This window comes from Astatotilapia calliptera, chromosome 7, assembly GCF_900246225.1.
Source record: "Astatotilapia calliptera chromosome 7, fAstCal1.2, whole genome shotgun sequence".
Taxonomy (NCBI): Eukaryota; Metazoa; Chordata; class Actinopteri; order Cichliformes; family Cichlidae; genus Astatotilapia; species Astatotilapia calliptera.
Genome location: NC_039308.1, coordinates 23,613,086 through 23,632,957, shown reverse-complemented (window position 1 = coordinate 23,632,957; position 19,872 = coordinate 23,613,086). Strand labels below are relative to the sequence as shown.

General features: G+C 42.0%; 1 protein-coding gene across 1 annotated transcript; it reads right to left on the bottom strand.

Moving 5' to 3' along the window:
- Positions 1-2,644: 2,644 nt before the first annotated feature.
- LOC113025797 (TBC1 domain family member 10A-like) lies at positions 2,645-18,089 on the bottom strand. Its single transcript, XM_026173962.1, has 9 exons — positions 17,456-18,089; positions 11,089-11,188; positions 10,885-10,992; positions 9,857-9,963; positions 9,641-9,755; positions 9,376-9,441; positions 8,110-8,299; positions 5,923-6,077; positions 2,645-5,745 (listed from the first exon to the last, which is right to left on the bottom strand). Exons 1-9 carry the CDS (start codon positions 17,635-17,637, stop codon positions 5,341-5,343), a joined length of 1,428 nt encoding a protein of 475 aa, XP_026029747.1. The 5' UTR covers positions 17,638-18,089; the 3' UTR covers positions 2,645-5,340.
- Positions 18,090-19,872: the final 1,783 nt, after the last annotated feature.

The window sequence follows — 19,872 nt, the reverse complement described above, 5'->3', positions numbered from 1 at the left end:
TGAAAGCCCCAGAAGAGTTTGCCCTGAGAGATGAAGATAAATAATAATACCACTACCCTGCTGAGGAATTCTACCAGGACCTTGTGGAGTGGGTGGTGCCAGTCATCATGGAGCTGGAGAGGCGAGAGAACATCGAGCGGCAGATAACCAGTATCTGCCTGGATAAGAGTCCAGATGAGATGACCTACCTGCTAAAATGCCCACTATGCACAGTTCTCAGAGATACACTCTTGTTGTATCTTGTCCTCACATGTTCCCTTCAGGGATTTTTATCAACCAGCTGGGCTGTGTTTATTGTCATTGCTATGCTGATGATACTCAGTTGTGTGTGTGTGTGTGTGTGTGTGTGTGTGTGTGTGTGTGTGTGTGTGTGTGTGTGTGTGTGTGTGTGCGCGCAACTTTGCAAACTGTTGCAGGGATCTCACATATTTCAGTGTAGTGATATCATAACCTCATCCCAAATGTAATCAGGAATAATTAAACAAATAATAATTTGTCTGACTTCAAGAGCACACGAGTCCATTGACTTATGAATCATCGACTTGCAGAAACTACATATTTCCCCCCACATCCTGGTATTTTCACTTTGGTAAACCATCCTTCCAACAGCTTGAACACATCACACTCTGTTTTATCTCATTGGGTATTGACAGCTGTAACACACTTAACTTTTTTTCTTTTTTTTAAGCCAAGATGCGATGTCGTTTCTACAGTTAGTCCAAAGAGTGACTTTCTGTTATCACTTTGGTGCTGGCTTTGGGACACTCGCCTTCTGTGAAATTTAAGATGGGTTCCTGCACATATCAGTAAGCTACTGATCCCCTTATAAGTACAGCAGGCCTCTCAGAAACTCCTGTTGGTGCTCAAAGTTCAAGACTTGACGGTAACAGTTGTGCTTTGAAGGCCACACCAGCAGACTCTGCTGAGTGTTTTAAATCCTGCAAGCTTTCTCTGTTGCAGGAATTTCATTTAAGCAATTGCTCTATCATAGTTAGCCACTGTAAAGCAGGTTTTTTTCAGAACGTTCCACAAATGTTCAGTTTACTTAAGGCTGCATTTCATTTTTGTTTGTTTTTTTAAAGTCACCCCTTCTAATTTGCCCATTGGGCAGGGATGGGGGGTGGCAGGTGGGGATAAAGCTTCAGACCCTCAGTCCTTGTTACCAAAAAGCTTTACAAGAGCTTTAGAGCTCACGAAGGCAGACTATAATCTCCCAGACGCTTCACACATATGGCATCGTGAGATCATCCACCTCACTCTGCTCACCCCCCCATAAACAGCTACAGTGTATAAACAGACATCACATGAGAGATATCTGCTTACATACACATATTGTATGTGCATGCTGTTGATGTGAATCTGCTGAAAGGAAAATGGTTAAATGACTGTGAGTAAATATTGTGGATTTCATCCTTATCCACCTCTGGGATGCTCCCTTTTGAAGAAATGTTGTTATACTGGTTTTTGTACATATTTTAACATATAAAATGAGCCACATAACATAAAAGTGCATAAGAAAGCGCTGGCCCTGTATTTATAAAGTTGCAAATGTTAGCGAGATTAAGTTTCAAAATATCAGAACAATTTCTGGTGTCCAGCTCATCAGCATCTATGCTCTCTGTATTGGGTTGGGTATCTTCATGGGTTGACTTAAATTAAATGTTGTGATAGAAATTAAATTGAACACGTCTGAATTATGGGCACTATTTAAACCAGGACATTGTGCTTCATATACACTGGGGACCTTTAGCAGGGGCATGGTGCAAAATGCAGTAGCCAAGAAAACTGTGCAAGAACACTGTGGATAGAAGGTGATTGTTGTTGCTTCCAGTGTAACAAAATACATGATTGTTTCACTTTCCCGGATCATCTTTTCTTCTCAGTGTGCGCACACACACCGCTATTAGCCTGCAAAAAGCTTCACCACTGGGAGAAATAGCATTTCCAATTTAGAGCACTTATTTTCTGAAGATGATTTCACTGTTATTAAAAGACTTGTTCAGGTCACTCTACTTTTAAAGCACTCAGGAGTAGGGGTGAAACATTTTAAAAGCTAAACAAAGTATAGTGATGTCCTTGCATGCAACCGAGGCCCAGCAACAGGCGATTACACTGCTAAAGCTCAAAATTCTCATCTGCACTTTACAGAGCGTGGTTATGGGATCACGTCTGGGTCACATCTCCTCCTCTGCAGATTAGCCATAAACACAAAGTCTCCCATTACACCCTCTCTGGTCTACGATCAGGTCTAACCAGTGTCACTGAGCACTAGCAGAGGGAGAAGGTCCACAGGTGGACGGCTGGGGGGCAGGGTGGGGTTAGATTGAGGTGAAGGGTGTCGCTGGATTGGAAATAGGCAGTTCAGCCTGCATTGTTACAGCTAGCAGAGACATACACAAAAATGCTCTAATGACAGGCATCCCCTTGACAAAAACACGCACAAAATCCTTCACATAAATAAAAGAAGCCACTGTGAAGGCTTCCTGTGCAGAATGTGACATGAGGAAGCTGGGCGTGCCAAATTAAATCCTAGTATCTCCTCTAATTCAAGAAGTGTACTATCAAATGACAGAAAATAAGAAAAACTGAGACCATACAACCATCTTTTACTTTTTAATGCAGTTTTGGCTTCTCACCAGTTTAGTAAATTAAAATGTAGCAGGAGAGATTCTTGGCTGTCATGTTCTTGGACTGCAGCTGAATCTTACTGAGGGAATGAGAAGAAGAAAAAGAAGGCCTGTGTGCACGCAGAAGACTCCATTCAGAGACCAAAGGCAAATGGCTGTGTGAGGCACTTTGGATGGTGGTGTGGGAATTCGCCCTATTTGACATGCAAATTCCTCCAAGAGCTGAAAGAGCCGGAGAAACAGGTGTCCAAGGAAGTGTGCTGCTGCGTGGGTGAGGGCGGGCGGGCGGACGGGTGGGTGTGAGGGCGTTGAACGATAACACAGGAGGCATTCAAATACTGCTCGTAACTTTGGTCCCGTCTGTGTGGCACTTTATCCCCTTGTGTTTGACAGTAAATGCAGACGTAAGAGAAAGTTATCATAAAACAAAAAACCCAGGAAATACATGTTCAAGTTTTATTGATTTAAATGGAATTTGGTGGAAAAAAAATACACATTTTAAATCAAATGAGGCAAAATATCAGAAATCTACATGCCCCTATCAAAATAAATGCTCTGTTGTTTCAAAATATAACTGTTGCAACGATTAATAATAAGCAGCATCTTATCAACTTAGTGGAGTGTGCATTTTCCAGTGGATGGAAAGCAAACTAAACGTTCTTACTCTTTAAAACGACCGGTTAACTTATTCAAATTCCTTCCCTGGACCAAAATTAACTCTTCAGGACAGCGTTTTGCAGAAACCGTTGAAGTATTGGTTAAAAAACAAAACAAAAACAAAAACCCCACAAAAATCAAAGTTTTAAAATCTCCAATGTGACTTTAAAAAGCTCCACAGGGCATCACAAGTAAACAGTGCCTCAGAACAAATTTTTTAAAATGAACCCGTAGCATATGCTTTACAACATTTGAGTGTTTAAAAGTCAACACATACCCACAGCCATTTTCCATTATAGAAATCATCGACTGAAAATAATCTCCAAAGGTATGGTGGTAACTCCAAATAAAGCCACATCTTTTGCTGGTAATGTTAAACGTTGCCTGTTTTTCCAGTTCATTTCGAATTTTTCTTCACTTGCAGCATCTCGGTTTTATACAAGTATTTACACGTCACCGTCAAAGGTTTACAGCTCCATCGGCTTTAGCCGCAGAGAACAACCCTCTAGTGCGCTCCTTTTCTTTTATTGTAATAATTATACAAATTTAAAGCAGATGAAACCTTTAAAGTGTAATTGTACAAAAACAGCTTATACTGTTTCATTTACAACATAAATAAAAACTCCACGCACTCCCAAACTGACAATACTGTCAGACACAACTGAATTACTTCCACGAATACATCTTAAAAAATAAACTTTACAAATCTTTGGCTTAGTGGCACAAAATGTCCCTGAACTATCGTCCTTCATTTGAGTGTCAAACAGCTTGCATCGGTTTTTTCCTCTCCTTTTTCCCCTGTAAGACAAAGGCTGCTGCTCACTGACGGAGGCTGAGAGATAATCTCAGGACGCCCTCTAGTGTTCAGTGACAGCAGAGACTGACTCACTGAGGCAGCACCACAGACTCTGCAGAGTGCACGCGTAAAAACTGTGCGTCTGCGATTTAGTGCGAATAACTGAGACTAACGATACAAATCTATCCGATGGCAACGTAGTGACTGTAGGCAAAAAGGAAGTCTGGGGAAAAAAGCAAAGAGCTCCTGGCAAAAAACTCAATAATTAAGACTCAATGTTTTAAAAGATGGGAGATAATCAGAGTGCTGCTTTTAAGAGGTAACTAGCAGGAGGTGTTAACAGTTAGCTACAAGCTTTTTTTCTCCAAAAGGGAGAGATCAGCAGCCTTTACCATCAAGAGAGCTGCTCTGAAGCAATTCTGTATGCAAATGTATGGAGCAACAAAACCTATTTGAGCTTTATAATTTTCTACTTATGGAACTTCCCAACTCTGTGATAAATAAGAGAACATATACTTTATATATAAAGAATACGTTCTTCTCTTTTCAAGAAGGTGCACAGCGTAATAAGCATTAGTGACCCTGTCAACATTACCGACGGGTGTCATTAAAATCTTTTGCCACATGTGACTATTCTCCAGTGGGCTATTTCTAATTATTTAGTACTTTAACGTTGCATTGTGATTACACTCACAGAACTCCAGTAGTGGCTCAAGCATACTGGTGGCATTAGAGGTGAAAGCAGGCGAATTTGATCATGCACTCACTAATTCTTTTTTCTTCTTCATTGTTTATCTTTTAGAGTTTGAATTAAACTTGGGGGAATCAGGACTAGACATTTATGTGTTTACATGAGTGATTATGAGGTTCATCTTTTTTTGTTGTTAAAGCCCAATGGAGATGGGCAAAATAGCCCCAAGTTCAAACGCCTGCCTGCAGGAATAAAACCTAATTTATCGGCGTCACACATTGTCGTCATCTGCTGCTGGTCCCTGGAAATGACACCTCTGAGTTCCACTTTACAAATGTGGCTATAGGATGTAGTTAAAAAGCATAGCAACCTGTGTGAGTGAAATGACTTCAGCAGCTGCTTAGCCTAGCTGCTTAGCTGGCGTTCAGTTTTACAAACTTATGTAAAAATTCACAAACATCTCAGTTTTATTTTTGCCCCAGACACACTGAAAGGTGTCGTCATGTCACTGCTTGGTTAGGCCTGTATGGACTTACTGCTGTTTGTAAACTGTGATAAATCTTCTCCTGCTACAGGTAGGTGTCTTGCTCTACACTGCTCAGACTCTCTTTGGACCCTTTTAGGGTTATATGTTCGAAGAGAGGTGAGGGGTCAGAGGAAGGAGCGTAAGGATTAATCAGCTCCTGTGAAGGGAATGCTGTCTTCATCTCATCTTCATCCTTAGTCTTTCTACTTCTTGTGGCTGCATTTTCTTCATTCACATCCGTCTTGGGTGCCAAGGGAGACTCCACGGTGATGGCAGGTCTTTGTTTCAGGTGTTGTTTGCTGTGTGGCTCAGAGGTCATGATGGCTTTAGCCCCGTGCATCCTGGGAGGGGATTTACAGTGCAGATCTCCGTGACTCTCCTTCCAGCGCCGGAGCTGAGCATTGTGCTCCTTCTCAATCTTTGTCTCGGATATCGTTAACTCGATAATCTGAAACACACATAAATACAGGAGTGTGAGCCACACGTGATTTAATGTCTGAGCTTTTAGTTAAAGCATTTCCATTATTGGTGTTTTCACAATCTCAGCAGTTAAAGTCTCAGAAGGGTTTGCAGGGTCAAAATAAGAAAATGGATTGCAAAGACTTAATGGTCTGTGTAGGTGTACCTCATGCACCAGGAAACTTTCTTGCATGTACTCTGGATTTATTGCTCGGAGCAGCTCCATTGTCTCATAGAGACTTTGGCAGTCCTTCAGTTTCTGCTGGGATCCCAACGTGCATTTGAGGAGGACCAGGCCCACTTTGAAGAGGATCTTCACTCCTGAGAACATACACGTCACACAAGACAACATGAGGCCAGATCAACTAACTTTCACATTTTATATTAGTAATTCATTTCTCCATAATAACCATGAGAAGTACTTTGAGTTGGGTTGGGTGACACAATTATTCAGTGCGGTGACACATTTGTATTATTTCAAAATAAAACAACAGGGAGGCTTCATGTTTTTAGTCTGTGGGTTGTTACTTGGATATTCTGATCACAGCTCACTGATCACTCTTTATCTCCGTTTTACCCCGATTAGTACCAGAGAAACCCTCCATCAGCGCATATACACTTGCCAGCCACTTCATTAGACACATCTGTTAAACTGTTCATTAACACAAACACATAAACAACCAATTACACGGCACATAAATGCAATTAGGCCTGTAGACATGGCTAAGATGACATGCTTTAAGTTAAACTCAGAAGAAAAGGTGACTTCAGTGACTTTGAATGTGGCAGATGGGCTGATGTGAGTATTTCACAAATGGGTGCGATTTTTCTGAACAATCATCTCAAAGGTTGACAGAAAATGGTCAGGTATGCAAGGTATGCAGAAAAGCATCTCTGAATGCACAACACAATAAACCTTAAAGCAGAGTGGCAGAAAACCACAGCAGGAGCCGCTCCTGTCAGCTAAGAACAGGAAACTGAGGCTACAATTTATAAGGCTTCACAACAAGTAGACATCTAAAGATTTGAAAAATGTTGCTTAATCTGGTTAGTCTTGACTTCTGCTGCAGATTCTCACTCTCTTGCTCTCCCTCACACACAGCAAAAAATTTTTTTTGTGTACCTCCCTTTGTTTTGTCTTTCAGGTGATAATAATATAAATAAGATAAACAACAAAATAAAAAGATTAACAAGAGGAGCCTACAGAGTCCATAGTGCTCCTCTTGGAAAACAAGTTGTGTTTGGCACAACAAAGCAGAGTGCCCCTTTGTGCCAACTGACCATCATTTAAATACCACTCTCTACCTGAGTATTATTACTGACCAACCCTTTATAACCACAACGTCACAAAGCTAGAATCATCTCAATCATGAGATGACATGACAATGAGTTCACTGTGCTCAAAACACAGTCACCAGAGCTCAAGAACACCTTAGGTATGTTGTAGAACGGGAGGTTGCCATCATGGATGTGCATGAGTCTGTGATGCTATCATGTTATCAGCACCCTGTTGACTTTGTGCAACAACAATTTAAGACAGCCAGTCATTAAAAAAAGAGTTCCTAGCAAAGTGTCCTGTGCATGTAAATGGTAAATGTATTTATATAGTGCTTTTCTAGTTTTATCAACCCACTTAGATTCACGCACAAAAATAAAGGAAGGTTTGGGGGTTCAGCATCTTGCCCAAGAGCACTGATGTGCAGACTGGAAGAAGCCTGAATCGAACCACCGACCTTTCAATGGCTGAAAAACCGCCTCCCTCTCTGGAACCATCAGACCCAGCTCTTCAGGTTTTGTACTTTCTACTTGGTTTTGTTACAGTTATCTACCTTAAACTGTTACTGATTCCTGACATTAAAGTAAAATCAAAGAGGAGGATGATGGTCACATGATGGGTATTGGCGGACCGTTAAATGCTACCATTTTGTATTCATTTAATTGCTGTCTAGAGACTGATAACTTAAGCAACGGAGGGATACGTTTAAATGAAAAACCAAAAAGCACACAACTTTCAGCCAGGCCACTAATACTTCATCCTGTCTATCTCAACACTTCTCTTATTTGTCTGCACCAACTAACTCAATGCAAAGACAGGAAGTTCTTCTTAGGTGTGCCCCCAAACTCAAGTGTGGCATTTTCCACTACTGCACTGTGAACTCTCCACTCAGTCAAACAAAAATCAACCACAAGCCACATCAAACAAATCTTCCATCTGTGAGCTTAAAGTAAAACACTTCTGTTTAATAGCATTTGAATACACTATCGTATCTATCCCATCATCTCTGTAAGAGTAGCAATTCAATGCAATGCAATTATAAAAAAGAAGAAAATCTATCAGTGTGGGGCACTTCACCTTCACACAGGAACATGTCCCAGACGCGCAGCACCGAGGCCCACGGCAGAGTGCGAGAGAAGATGCACATGAACCACTCGGTCATGCACAGGGTGGGCTCCAGCTTCTGCTTCTTTAAGTGACGGTAGGCCACAGAGGAAACCTGCTGCAGCAGAGCGTACAGAATCTCCCCGTCGAGCTGGATCGCCTCCTGTGGAGACAACATGCAAAAACAGTCAGCAGAGAAAGAACAGACTGCTTTGTCTTTGCTTAATCTGATTGTCTGATTATCTTATCCTTCTAGCCTGGTCACCACCTCAGGTAATTAGGCTGTTAGCATATCAGCATGAGTGACAGAGACAACGGCCTAAAGAGCTGTAACACTAGAGCAGCCACACGTACCATCGAGCTGAAAAAGCGAAGTTCTGGCTTTAGAAAATTAGGCCAACAGACAAGCTGTAAATATCAAACTAAACTTTGAATGACTTCAAATCTTGAAGCTGAATTTGTTTTTCTATGGGTAAAAGTCACCTTAATTCCTGGGAAAAATATCCATAAATATCAAAACTGTAAAACAAAATGATTTTTGCCCATTATGGGGTGTGTTTGGAGTCCTTAAATGACTCATTTATTTACTTGTTGGTACAAAACACATGTTCATTTTGTGTACATAGATATACACTCACCAACCACTTTATTTAGTATTAACTTGTTACAACTTTCACTGACACCTTGTTATTACCAGGTTAGCCCCCTTTCGTCTCAGCCCATATTAAATCTTTTCATCACAAAATCAAAAAGGTGGTGGAAACATTCTTCAGAGATTTTGGTGTATATTAAAATGACACCACTGCACAGTTTCTACAGGTTTGTCGGCTTCACATCCATGATGTGAACCTCCGGTACAGCCACATTCCAAGGGTGCTTATTAGATTGTGATCTGCTGAGTGTGGAAGCTATTTGAGTACAGTGAACTCAAATAACACAAAAACCCCAGTGTAAGATGACATGGGCTTTATGACATGGCACTTTCTTCTGCTGGAAGCGGCCACCAAACATGGGTACACAGACATAGACAAAGTCAGCAACAATGTTCTGACATGCTGTGGCATTTAAACATGCCCAGTTTGTCTAAGGGACAAATTATGCCAAGAAAATATCCACCTAAGAAATTTCCTGTTCTTAGGTGACAGGAACAGCGTGTGATTAGATATTTAGTGGCTGGTGAGTGTACAGATTACAGGTAGATGAATAACAGGCGGAACAATGACACTGACAGCAACATACCAGCCCTGCACTGTAGTATCCAGGAAGGTATTTTTCACAAATCTGAACAAGAACCCAGAAAGCATCCTAGGACCAAAGAAAGAGGGAGAGAGAATTAGAGGAATCACAAATTAAAGTAATAAAAAAAGTACTTTTTACATAAAGTAAAACGATGATGCCGTTGATAGAAAAATATACATTTGAAAAACAAACTTAGAAATTAACATTTTCGATTAGAACAGATGGCATCCAGTATTTTAGATTAGAAAAAGTATTAAATATTCACCTCAGCTGGCATATGCATCAGAAGTACAGCAGCGACGGGAGCCTGAGCCTGGCAGTAACCCTCATCAGGCCGATACAGAGTGTAAGCCTTCAGCACACGAAACAGGTCCTGCTGCCTATACATCAAAACAGCTGGTTTAGAAACAACGTTTGGCCTCATTAGGCGAAAAGTGGGACACATAAAAGGATTCTGGAAGCGAGGAATGGAAACGCATACCCGTGACCTCCTCTCGCTGCAAACATTTCATGGAAAGGGAACTGTCGATGAAGGTCACGCTCAATGATATCAACCCATTTGGGATCTCCTTGCTCCTCGTCCAGTTTCTAAATAACACAATTTGGTTGGCATTTTTAACATTATGTTGTTTTGTAAAACATTCTAAGTATAGCTACAAGCCTTCTATTCCAAATAGCAACATCTGTTTGCAATTTAGTCTTTGCTAAACTATAGCAGTGTAGTTTTGGTTGCTGATCTTAACAATGCTTTTCGATGCAAAGTGCAACAGCACAGATAAAAATATTGTAACTAAAACTTTAAGTGTGTACCGTGTTTGGATGTTTACTGGCGTGCTATTGTTAAAACTGAAACAATAGACAATATCCTGGCATGCTGTCAGTGATGTGTACATATCAAGACTCTTCCTGCACAGTTCCACCCAAAGATATTTTAGCCAGAGCTAAAACTAAAACTCTTCCTTTAACTGCATTCTTGCTTTAAGGATTTATTTAGTCGATCATTAACGACAGTTTCACATCTAAAATTGTCACAAATATGGTAAAAAATGTACAGCTGAAACTTTTTCTGTCAAATACAGGAAGACAGACTCCCTAACTTATTTTACAAATGATTTTGCATCATATATCTTGTCCCAGGCCTGAAAAGAGTGCACTTTTTTCCCCAAATAGATAACTATATAATTACTCTAGGAAAACAATTCAGGGTGAATTTAAAGAAAAATTGATCCAAAGTGGAAAAACCCATCTCCATTCTTATGTTACAGAGCTTATGTTCTTCTCATCATACCTAGCATATACTCTGAACACATGCTAAGACTGCCTACCATGATTGGTACGTGCGACACATCTCATCACCTTCTTTTTGTAATATTTCTGTTTGTCTCTTCCTATGTTTAATGTGTAATTGTCTTTTTGTAATACGTCATCTAATATTGTCATATTATGTTTTATTTATTTGAGAATTTAAAAAAAAAAAGTCCACTTTTTAAACAACTTCCTATGACTGACCTGGAACTTGCCCTGGTTTAGCTCCCTTTTCACTTTGCCTCCAGAAAGGTAGAGCCAAGCTCGGCCTCTCAGGGATGGAGGGATCCCCTTCTGACAGCGCTCTTTCACCTGTTATACAACACATGGACAGTTCAAGAAGAAGCTGTATATAACAACTGGACATAATTAATACATCTGATGTCATTTACAGCTTATAAAGCGGACCTTCTTGTGTCTTTTGGCCATCCACTTGTCCCAGCTGTTGAGCATCTCCAACCATTTTGCCTCCCGCTGTCTCAACACCTCAGTTGGGACCTCTTCAGCACTGTGGAGGAGGAAACAATTAAACTGATAGAGGCAAACAAATTATTCTCAGCCCTGACTGACAATGGTTTCACTCTTCTGTGCCATGTCCAGTAATCCTGTCATCATAGAGGGCAGGAATCTCTTCCTTGTACGTGTAGGAAACCTAACCTCAGGCTAAGCAGTTAAACACTGGCAATCAGCAAAGAAGTGGATGGAAAACAGGAAGCTGTGGGAGAACTTTCCCTTTGTTCAGCTTACTACACCCTCCTACTCAAAACATTTACTAATCTCTCACCTCACTGCAGAGCTGCTGAAGACCTGAGCTGTCACATTTGACACACACAAAAACAACCAAAGAAACCTGGTCTATTTATTTATATGATTAACTTTACAACTTACTGCAGTGCCGTTATTAAAGCAAGCTCAAACAATGCCACTTACACCAATGTTATCTAATAACCCCAAAGAACAAGATAAGGACAGACTGCATTGTGTCTTCAAAACAGTAAAAAACACTAAAGATTTTGTTGTTGACAGGTCAGCCTGCTTGGCTGAATCTGTTTTTCTTCATTTATTTGAAAAATGAGTCATATTACTTGGTTTATAAGGAAAATTAAATTAAATGAATTAATTAAAGCAAACAAACAAACTTTCTGCCAAACTTTGCCTATGTTCAAGGCAAAGTCCAAGACTAGCTTTAAGAGCAAGGAAGATAGACAAACCAGGATGGTGTGCAGACCCAGAAGTGAAAGCTAGCTTTTGAGGAGGGCTTTATTAAAGGGGGCTTACAGCATTATACACAAACATGTACAGTAACAAAGGTAGATATTTGTATGTCAGCTAACAAGGTCAGCATATGTGCAAGCAATCCTTGTGATCCAAAATGTCAGGATTTATATTGCACCAAACACACTTTTTCAGACCCTTTTTTTACTCTTAGGTCTGTATGATGACCACACAAAGGTGAGTGTGACAAAGGGAAAAAAACAAAAAAGCTACCTCCTATTCCTACCTTCTGTTTACAAGGGTCAACCAATCAGAAGAAACTTGTCTTAAAAGAACTGTGTGTCCTTAAAAAGAGAGGAGCTACCATGACTTCTTTTGAGGTTGAATTGAGGGGCTGCACCAAGTCCCAGTATAAGAGAAATATAATGATTTTGAACTGTGGATGATGGAAATGTGGCTCCTTTGGCTCCACAGGGATGGATGGTGAAGGTATAGAGAGCAAATTTAGCAGTGGAAGAAACTTTTCTCCCACTCCCACTTGTTATTACCAAACAATTCACAATTGAAATTCCTGTCTGATGTCATTTCTTTTGGAATATCTCAAATATTGTTCACTAGAATACATTTGTTTCCCCATTTTCAAGCCTTAATATTTTTAATACCATTCATGTCATTTGGGTAAATTGATGGTATAGAGCACACCTCATATATGGGAATCTGTGTAACAAATTTCAACCCCCTCTTTAAAACTGTTCTGTCTACAGGGTTTCTAAAACACTAGTGCAGGCTGTACTATCAGATTTTCAAGCAAATGCAAGAATTTGATGTTGAACTTCAGCTACATTTTTGAAATTCCACATTCATTAAATCATAGTAGCAGATATTTGGCCTAAAAAATGTGATTGACATAATTTAAGCAGCTCCCTAGGTATACCCGTTTAAAAATGGCTCCACAGAAACCCATCTTCATCACAATATGTTAGTTTACTTATTGAAAAACAACAGTAATCTGGGAGTTCTTCTACTAAGAAGTATAGATATCATTACCCAAGATCCCGCTGCTCCCCCATGGAAAGGTGGTTAGGCTGAAGGAACTTGGTCCGTTCACATGAAATGACCCTTATCTAATTCAGGGTCATTTCCCAGAGCCATAATGGGATGAAATGTGTGATACACCTATGGCCAATTAACCTAACAGGCATGTCTTGACTCTGGGAGGAAGCCAGAGTAGAGTGAACCCACCCAGCTGCAGACAGAACATGGAAACTTTGAACCAAGAAATGTCTTCCTGTGAAGTGACAGTGCCAAGTTACTGAATATTAATGCCAGTGAGAAAAATACAACAAAGAAGGAATCCGGTCTCTCTCATTTTGGTGCCAGAGAGCTGTTGAGCAAGAAAAGTAGGAACACAGAATACAGACTAACACAAATAGCTTGGGATGAATGGAGAGTAGGGCTGCCACGATTTGTCGACTAGTCACGATTACGTCGACTATCAAAATCGTCGACGACTGATTTAATAGTCGACGCGTCGTTTGAAGCTTTGTAAGATCACAAAAGACGCAGGAATAAGTAGTAGGATTTAAGAGTGTAATAACGGACTGAAACAGAAGATGGCAGCATTGCATGTACAAGGATGTCAGCTACCGTTAAACCCCGAAGAAGAAGCAGCTCTGTCCCAGAATTCATAGCGCGGCCCAGCGCAGTTTCCAACAATGGCGGCAGCTAGTTAGTTTTAATGTTACTCTTATTATTCTTTCTGGGTCACAAAATAAACGTTTAACATATTTTCAGGCGAGAATGTAGCTGTGTAAACCTCAAATATCTGCTCAGTTTATCAGGACACCACATATTTTCAAAAGCGCTCCGACGTTTTCGGAGACGTCTGTTACCCACTAGCTCGTTAGCGAGCCGGGGGCTAGGCTCACTAGCGCCGTGAGAACACCGGACTCCCCGCAAATCGTTTTCAAACCCACCGCCGTCTTTCGCTACTCAGGTTAAATATATATGAGTCACTTGGATAACTTAAAATGTTATTGTTTGGCTTTTTTAGTATTTTTACTCAGTTGTATATAGTATTTGTATTTGTATTCTATTTTTATCTTATTGTATATTTATTTTATTTTATTCTACTGTATATAGTATTTTATTTTATTCTATTCTGTACAGTTGTGTACTGTATTTATTCTTATTGTATTCTAATTTTTGCCTCATAACTTTTGCACTGTCCACTTCCTGCTGTGACAAAACAAATTTCCCACGTGTGGGACTAATAAAGGTTATCTTATCTTTTATTTGTTCCTGAGTAAATCAGTTTGTCTGAGATTAAAGTTATAGTTTTTACACAGCTGAATAAACGTCAAGCAGACAGCTGATTATCAGAAGTGTGAGATGCTCCAGAATATACTCCAGTGTCCTGTTATATTTTAGATAGCAAGGAGTTTATTAAACTTCACCGAAACAATCTGCAAATTTCATTAAAATTTAATAAACTATCATCTTGTCTTTATTTTTAGTTAGCACAGACCTTAAACACTTAAAGCTGTAAGCTAATGATAGTTATATAAGAGCAGATGCTGCTGGTGCAATAAGCTGTAGTTTTACGTCCAATGGATGATGATCTGATTAGTCGACTAATCGCAAAAATAATCGGTGACTAGTCGACTATCAAAATAATCGTTTGTGGCAGCCCTAATGGAGAGCAGAGGCCCCAGTCCGCGAGATCTTCAACGCACACCTCCGGCAGAGCTTCAACAGCATTCCGAGGGAGACTGGGGACATTGAGTCTGAATGGACCATGTTCAGCGTCTCCATTGCCGAAGCTGCTGCATTGAGCTGCGGCCGCAAGGTGGTTGGTGCCTGCCGTGGTGGTAATCCCCGAACCAAATGGTGGACACCAGAGGTGAAGGGAGCCACTAGGCTGAAGAAGGAGTCCTATCGGGCTTGGTTAGCCTGTGGGACTCCGGAGGCAGCCGACAGGTATCGACAGGCCAAGCGGAATGCGGCTCGGGCAGTGGCTGAAGCAAAAACTCGGGTGTGGGATGAGTTCGGAGAGGCCATGGAAAAAGACTTTCGGACTGCCTCGAAGAGATTCTGGCAAACCGTCAGACGTCTCAGGAGGGGAAAGCGGTGCTCTACCTGCACTGTGTATAGTGCTGGTGGAGCGCTGCTGACGTCGACTGAGAAAATTGTCAGGCGGTGGAAGGAATACTTCGAGGACCTCCTTAATCCCACTGACACGTCTTCCGAGGAGGAAGCAGAGTCTGGGGATGAGGGGAATGACCCGCCAATTTCCGGGGGCAAGGTCACTGAGGCAGTTAAACAACTCCTTGGTGGCAGAGCCCCTGGTGTTGATGAGGTCCGCCCCGAGTTCCTGAAGGCTCTGGACGTTGTAGGGCTGTCCTGGTTGACACGCCTCTGCAATGTTGCGTGGAGATCAGGGGCAGTACCTGTGGACTGGCAGACCGGGGTGGTGGTCCCCATCTTTAAGAAAGGGGACCGGAGGGTGTGTTCCAACTACAGGGGGATCACACTCCTCAGCCTCCCTGGGAAAGTCTATGCCAGGGTGCTGGAAAGGAGAGTTCGTCCGTTAGTCGAACCTCGGATACAGGAGGAACAATGCGGTTTTCATCCTGGTCGCGGAACACTGGACCAGCTCTTTATCCTCTCCAGGATACTTGAGGGTGCATGGGAGTTTGCCCAACCAGTCTACATGTGTTTTGTGGACTTGGAGAAGGCATTCGACCGTGTCCCTCGGGGTGTCCTGTGGGAGGTGTTGCGGGAATATGGGGTGTCTGGCCCATTGCTACGGGCCATTCGATCCCTATACAACCGTTGCAAGAGCTTGGTTCGCATTGCCGGCAATAAGTCGGACTCGTTCCCGGTGGGTGATGGGCTCCGCCAGGGCTGCCCTTTGTCTCCGGTTCTGTTCATAATTTTTATGGACAGGATTTCTAGGCGCAGCCAAGTGGCGGAGGGCTTTCGCTTTGGTGGCCTCAGAATCTCATCTCTGATTTTTGCAGATGATGTGGTTCTGTTGGCTTCATCGGGTGAAGGCCTCCAGCTCGCACTGGAACGGTTCGCAGCCGAGTGTGAAGCAGCGGGAATGAGGATCAGCACCTCCAAATCTGAGGCCATGGTTCTCAGCCGGAAAAGGGTGGAGTGCCCACTCCGGGTCGGGGATGAGTTCCTGCCCCAAGTGGAGGAGTTCAAGTATCTCGGGGTCTTGTTCGCGAGTGATGGGAGAAGGGAGCTGGAGATCGACAGACGGATTGGGGCTGCAGCTGCAGTAATGCGGATGCTGCACCGGTCCGTCGTGGTGAAGAGGGAGCTGAGTGTAAAAGCGAAGCTCTCAATTTACCGGTCGATCTACGTCCCTACCCTCACCTATGGCCACGAGCTGTGGGTAGTGACCGAAAGAACGAGATCGCGGATACAAGCGGCAGAAATGAGCTTCCTCCGAAGGGTGGCTGGCCTCTCCCTTAGAGATAGGGTGAGAAGTTCGGCCATCCGGGAGGGGCTCAGAGTAGAGCAGCTGCTGCTCCACATCGAAAGGAGCCAGCTGAGGTGGTTCGGGCATCTGACAAGGATGCCCCCTGGGCGCCTCCTGGGTGAGGTGTTCCAGGCATGTCCCACCGGGAGGAGGCCCCGGGGCAGACCCAGGACACGCTGGAGAGATTATATCTCTCGGCTGGCCTGGGAACGCCTTGGTATTCCCCCGGATAAGCTGGAGGAGGTGGCTGGGGAGAGGGAGGTCTGGGCCTCTTTGCTTAGGCTGCTGCCCCCGCGACCCGGCCCCGGACAAAGCGGATGAAGATGGATGGATGGATGGGATGGATGAATGGAGAGCCAGTTCCATCAGAAACAAACTGACCAATCCACTGAATCGTAACCCTCCTTTTTAACAATGCGGCCATTTTTTTCCTGACAGTGATGCATTACAAAACAGTGACGTCAAACTCAGGGCAGTGTACACTATTGCACATACGGGCTTTATTTCTGCTGTTTCTACGCCGTGGTGTGAAATAGAGATGATACAGCAGCTGTGCTGATGCTGAAGAGCATGTAACAATGCACTGAAACCAAATCCAGTCTTATCACGGTGCATCTCAAAAGATTACAATGGTATAATATCCTTTTGCAACGAATAATTAAATACACTTTTTTTACTAAAAAACTTTCACCCTGATGCACAAGTCATAAGGTCAAGGGATCATCAGCGCACTCTGGTTCACTTTGAGGCAAACAACAGTAACAATAAAAAGCAGTGAACCATTAAACCAGGTGGGGTTGGGTTAAACTGTAAAGCAATGTGTTTACCGTGTACAGTTTGAAGCCATCCAACCTTAACTTTTCTTCTTTTGACTATAAACAAACTCATTATTGATAAATATTACAGCGTCAGTGGGGGAAAGAAGCCATCTGAGCCGCAGAGAAGACTGAGTTTTATTCGCGTTTATCCATCTCAGTCAAAGAAGAAAAGGGACAAGGAAACCTTTATGAATTACTCCATTGATTTCGAGGGCTAAATAAAATATCAGTTATGTTAAACGACACTTACGAGTCTCCAGCGTATTGCTGGGCTCCTCCTGTGAATCCGTACTTGTCCACCTGGGTCTCTCCGGGGACGACATTGCCGTTTACCTCTGGGTTTAATCCGTGCGAGGAGCCCGTTCCATTTTCTGTCAGCTTCTCTGGGTTGTCTCGCAAATTAAGTCCATTGCTCAGCTCCGTTCTGGCCATTGAGCCAACATTTATCTTAGCGTAAGCCGCCTACAGGGTCTTCAGAAGAAAAGCTGCCACTTTAATGCCGTCCATGGGAGCCGCCTGCTAGCTACGGTTGCTACTGAGATAGCTGCTAGCTCGCTAACGCTACAACAGCCACTTGAGGTTTTTTTTTTATGTACATCCCCCTCTCTTCCACATAATTAACGCTCCACTCACACTCTAAATCGCACCTCGATGACCGCTTAATTAGCAGCAAAGTATCTGTTTGCTAATCGCCCAAAGTTACTGTGCTAGCATCACACAACTGTCAGCTGACACACACCTAGTTTCTGTGCTGTCAGCAGGAATGTGAGTTAGCTGCTGGCTACAAGGAAGAGAAAAGCTGTCTTGCCCCGAAGAGCGTAGTAAACAAAACATCCATGGAATCTTGTGACTCCCTGTTGCCACCTAATGCTGGAAATCACACATGCAGGTACGGTTAGCAATTTCACTTCACTGACAATTACCACAGGAAGTTATTTTTCTGCAACCAGCATAAGAGTGCTCCATTAAATCGTTATATCTGATCTTAATTACAAGTGAGGTGACATTGTCTTTCAAATAGTTCAGACAGAACTTGTATTGTAATAACTGCATTGCACTGAAGCAGCAAAATCTTAGTTGATGCAGAATACGGAGTAAAATAGCCGACATGCAAAAACGCCCTGCATTCACAACTTTAATCATTCACTTCTGCAAAAGTCATGAGTCATCCCTCATTTCTTCATATTTTGCTTTCAAGGAGTCAGACTTGAGCAATAGTTCTCTGGGCTTTCTGAAAGTCTTCCAAAGATAGCGGCTCCTTTTTGATTCAATTCCAGAGTGAAAACGTTTGTTTGTTTGTCAAACCACTTTACTGTAACCTATGAATATTTCAAGAATAAAAGAGTTAGGTGTGTATTTTATGTTTGCACATAGAAAGGAATTTAACTCAAGGGATGAACAGGATAAGACAATATAAATTTTTTTTAAAATTGTATACTTATCTACTTTGTTATTAGGAAAATGTAATTTGTTCCAATTTCTAGAGATGAATTTATGAAAAATGAAAGAAATAACACAGTGTGACAGGCATAAAACAGTATTTTGGGATCGACAAGGTGATTCCTGAAGCGATATTAGTTGAAAACATGGCATGGTGCTTAAAGTGTTCTTAAACAATAGGGGCAAAAACAAAGATGCGTCAGGCCTAAAAACTATCTACAGCAGATGAATAGTAAAAGATGAAGATGAAAGATGAAATTAATATCCTTAAAAAACAGGAAAGAAATCCAGCAAAGACCTGACATAGGACCTGAGAAATGCATCTGAGCCCTTAGTTGAGCCATCTGCTGTTCACTGAAGCCTCTTCGGAAATGGTCTCAGTGGAAGGATGACTGTCAAGAAGCCAATTCTTAAGAAGAGAAACAGAGAAAGGGGAAGGTATGCCATATTACACAAGAACTGGACTGAATCTGTAGCAACAGGTCACTGTCAGTGTGTATGTGGGAGGTGACTGTCTATAGGTTTGGGACTGAATTTCAGTCAGTCAGAATCGATGGAATTAATAACCATCAGATTTTTATCCACCAGGCTGTACCATAGGGGATCAATCACACCACCAATGCAGTAAAATCATACCTGGCTAGAAAAACACACAAAGGACACCTATAAGTCACAAACAGATAAGCTGTGGCATTCAAATGACGCTCAGTTGGTACTAAGGAGCCCAAAGTGTGTCACTAAAATACCCCCCTGCACAATGTGTTATACATTCATATGTGTTCTCATACATAATACACTTGTTGACATGCAGTATCTTTTTTTTTTGCAGAACTGTATTTTATGTGTATTTATGCTACATTTAAAGTAAATCAAATCTCCTTCCCATTCTGGTGCTCAGTATGAATGTCTTGACCATGTCTACTTCCATTAACTTGCTGCCACGTGACTGGCCGATCAGGTATTTGGGTTTCAGGTTAAGTTATATTAGATTAGATGAAACTTTATTTATCCCTCAGGTGGGTTCCTCTGGGAAATTCTGTTTTTGTCCCTCTTGGGGACATAGGTAGGTTATTGTAATTGACTTATCCTGTTCATCCCTTGAGTTAAGTTACTACTTCAAACATGATATGCATAAAGAAGACACCTAAACAAGTTTAGTATAAATACTAGGTTCTTTATTTAAATATTGTACATATTTTAAAACATATTTACATAAATTAGACCTGC

What these genes read in the sequence shown, in the direction of transcription:
- LOC113025797 (XM_026173962.1), bottom strand. Translation starts at nt 17,637, where the DNA reads ATGGCCAGAACGGAGCTGAGCAATGGACTTAATTTGCGAGACAACCCA. An exon ending in GATACTACAGTGCAGGGCTG is followed by an intron (nt 8,300 to 9,375) that starts GTATGTTGCTGT and finishes TTGTCTCCACAG; the next exon opens with GAGGCGATCCAGCTCGACGG. An exon ending in AAAGTTTCCTGGTGCATGAG is followed by an intron (nt 5,746 to 5,922) that starts GTACACCTACAC and finishes TGTGTGTTTCAG; the next exon opens with ATTATCGAGTTAACGATATC.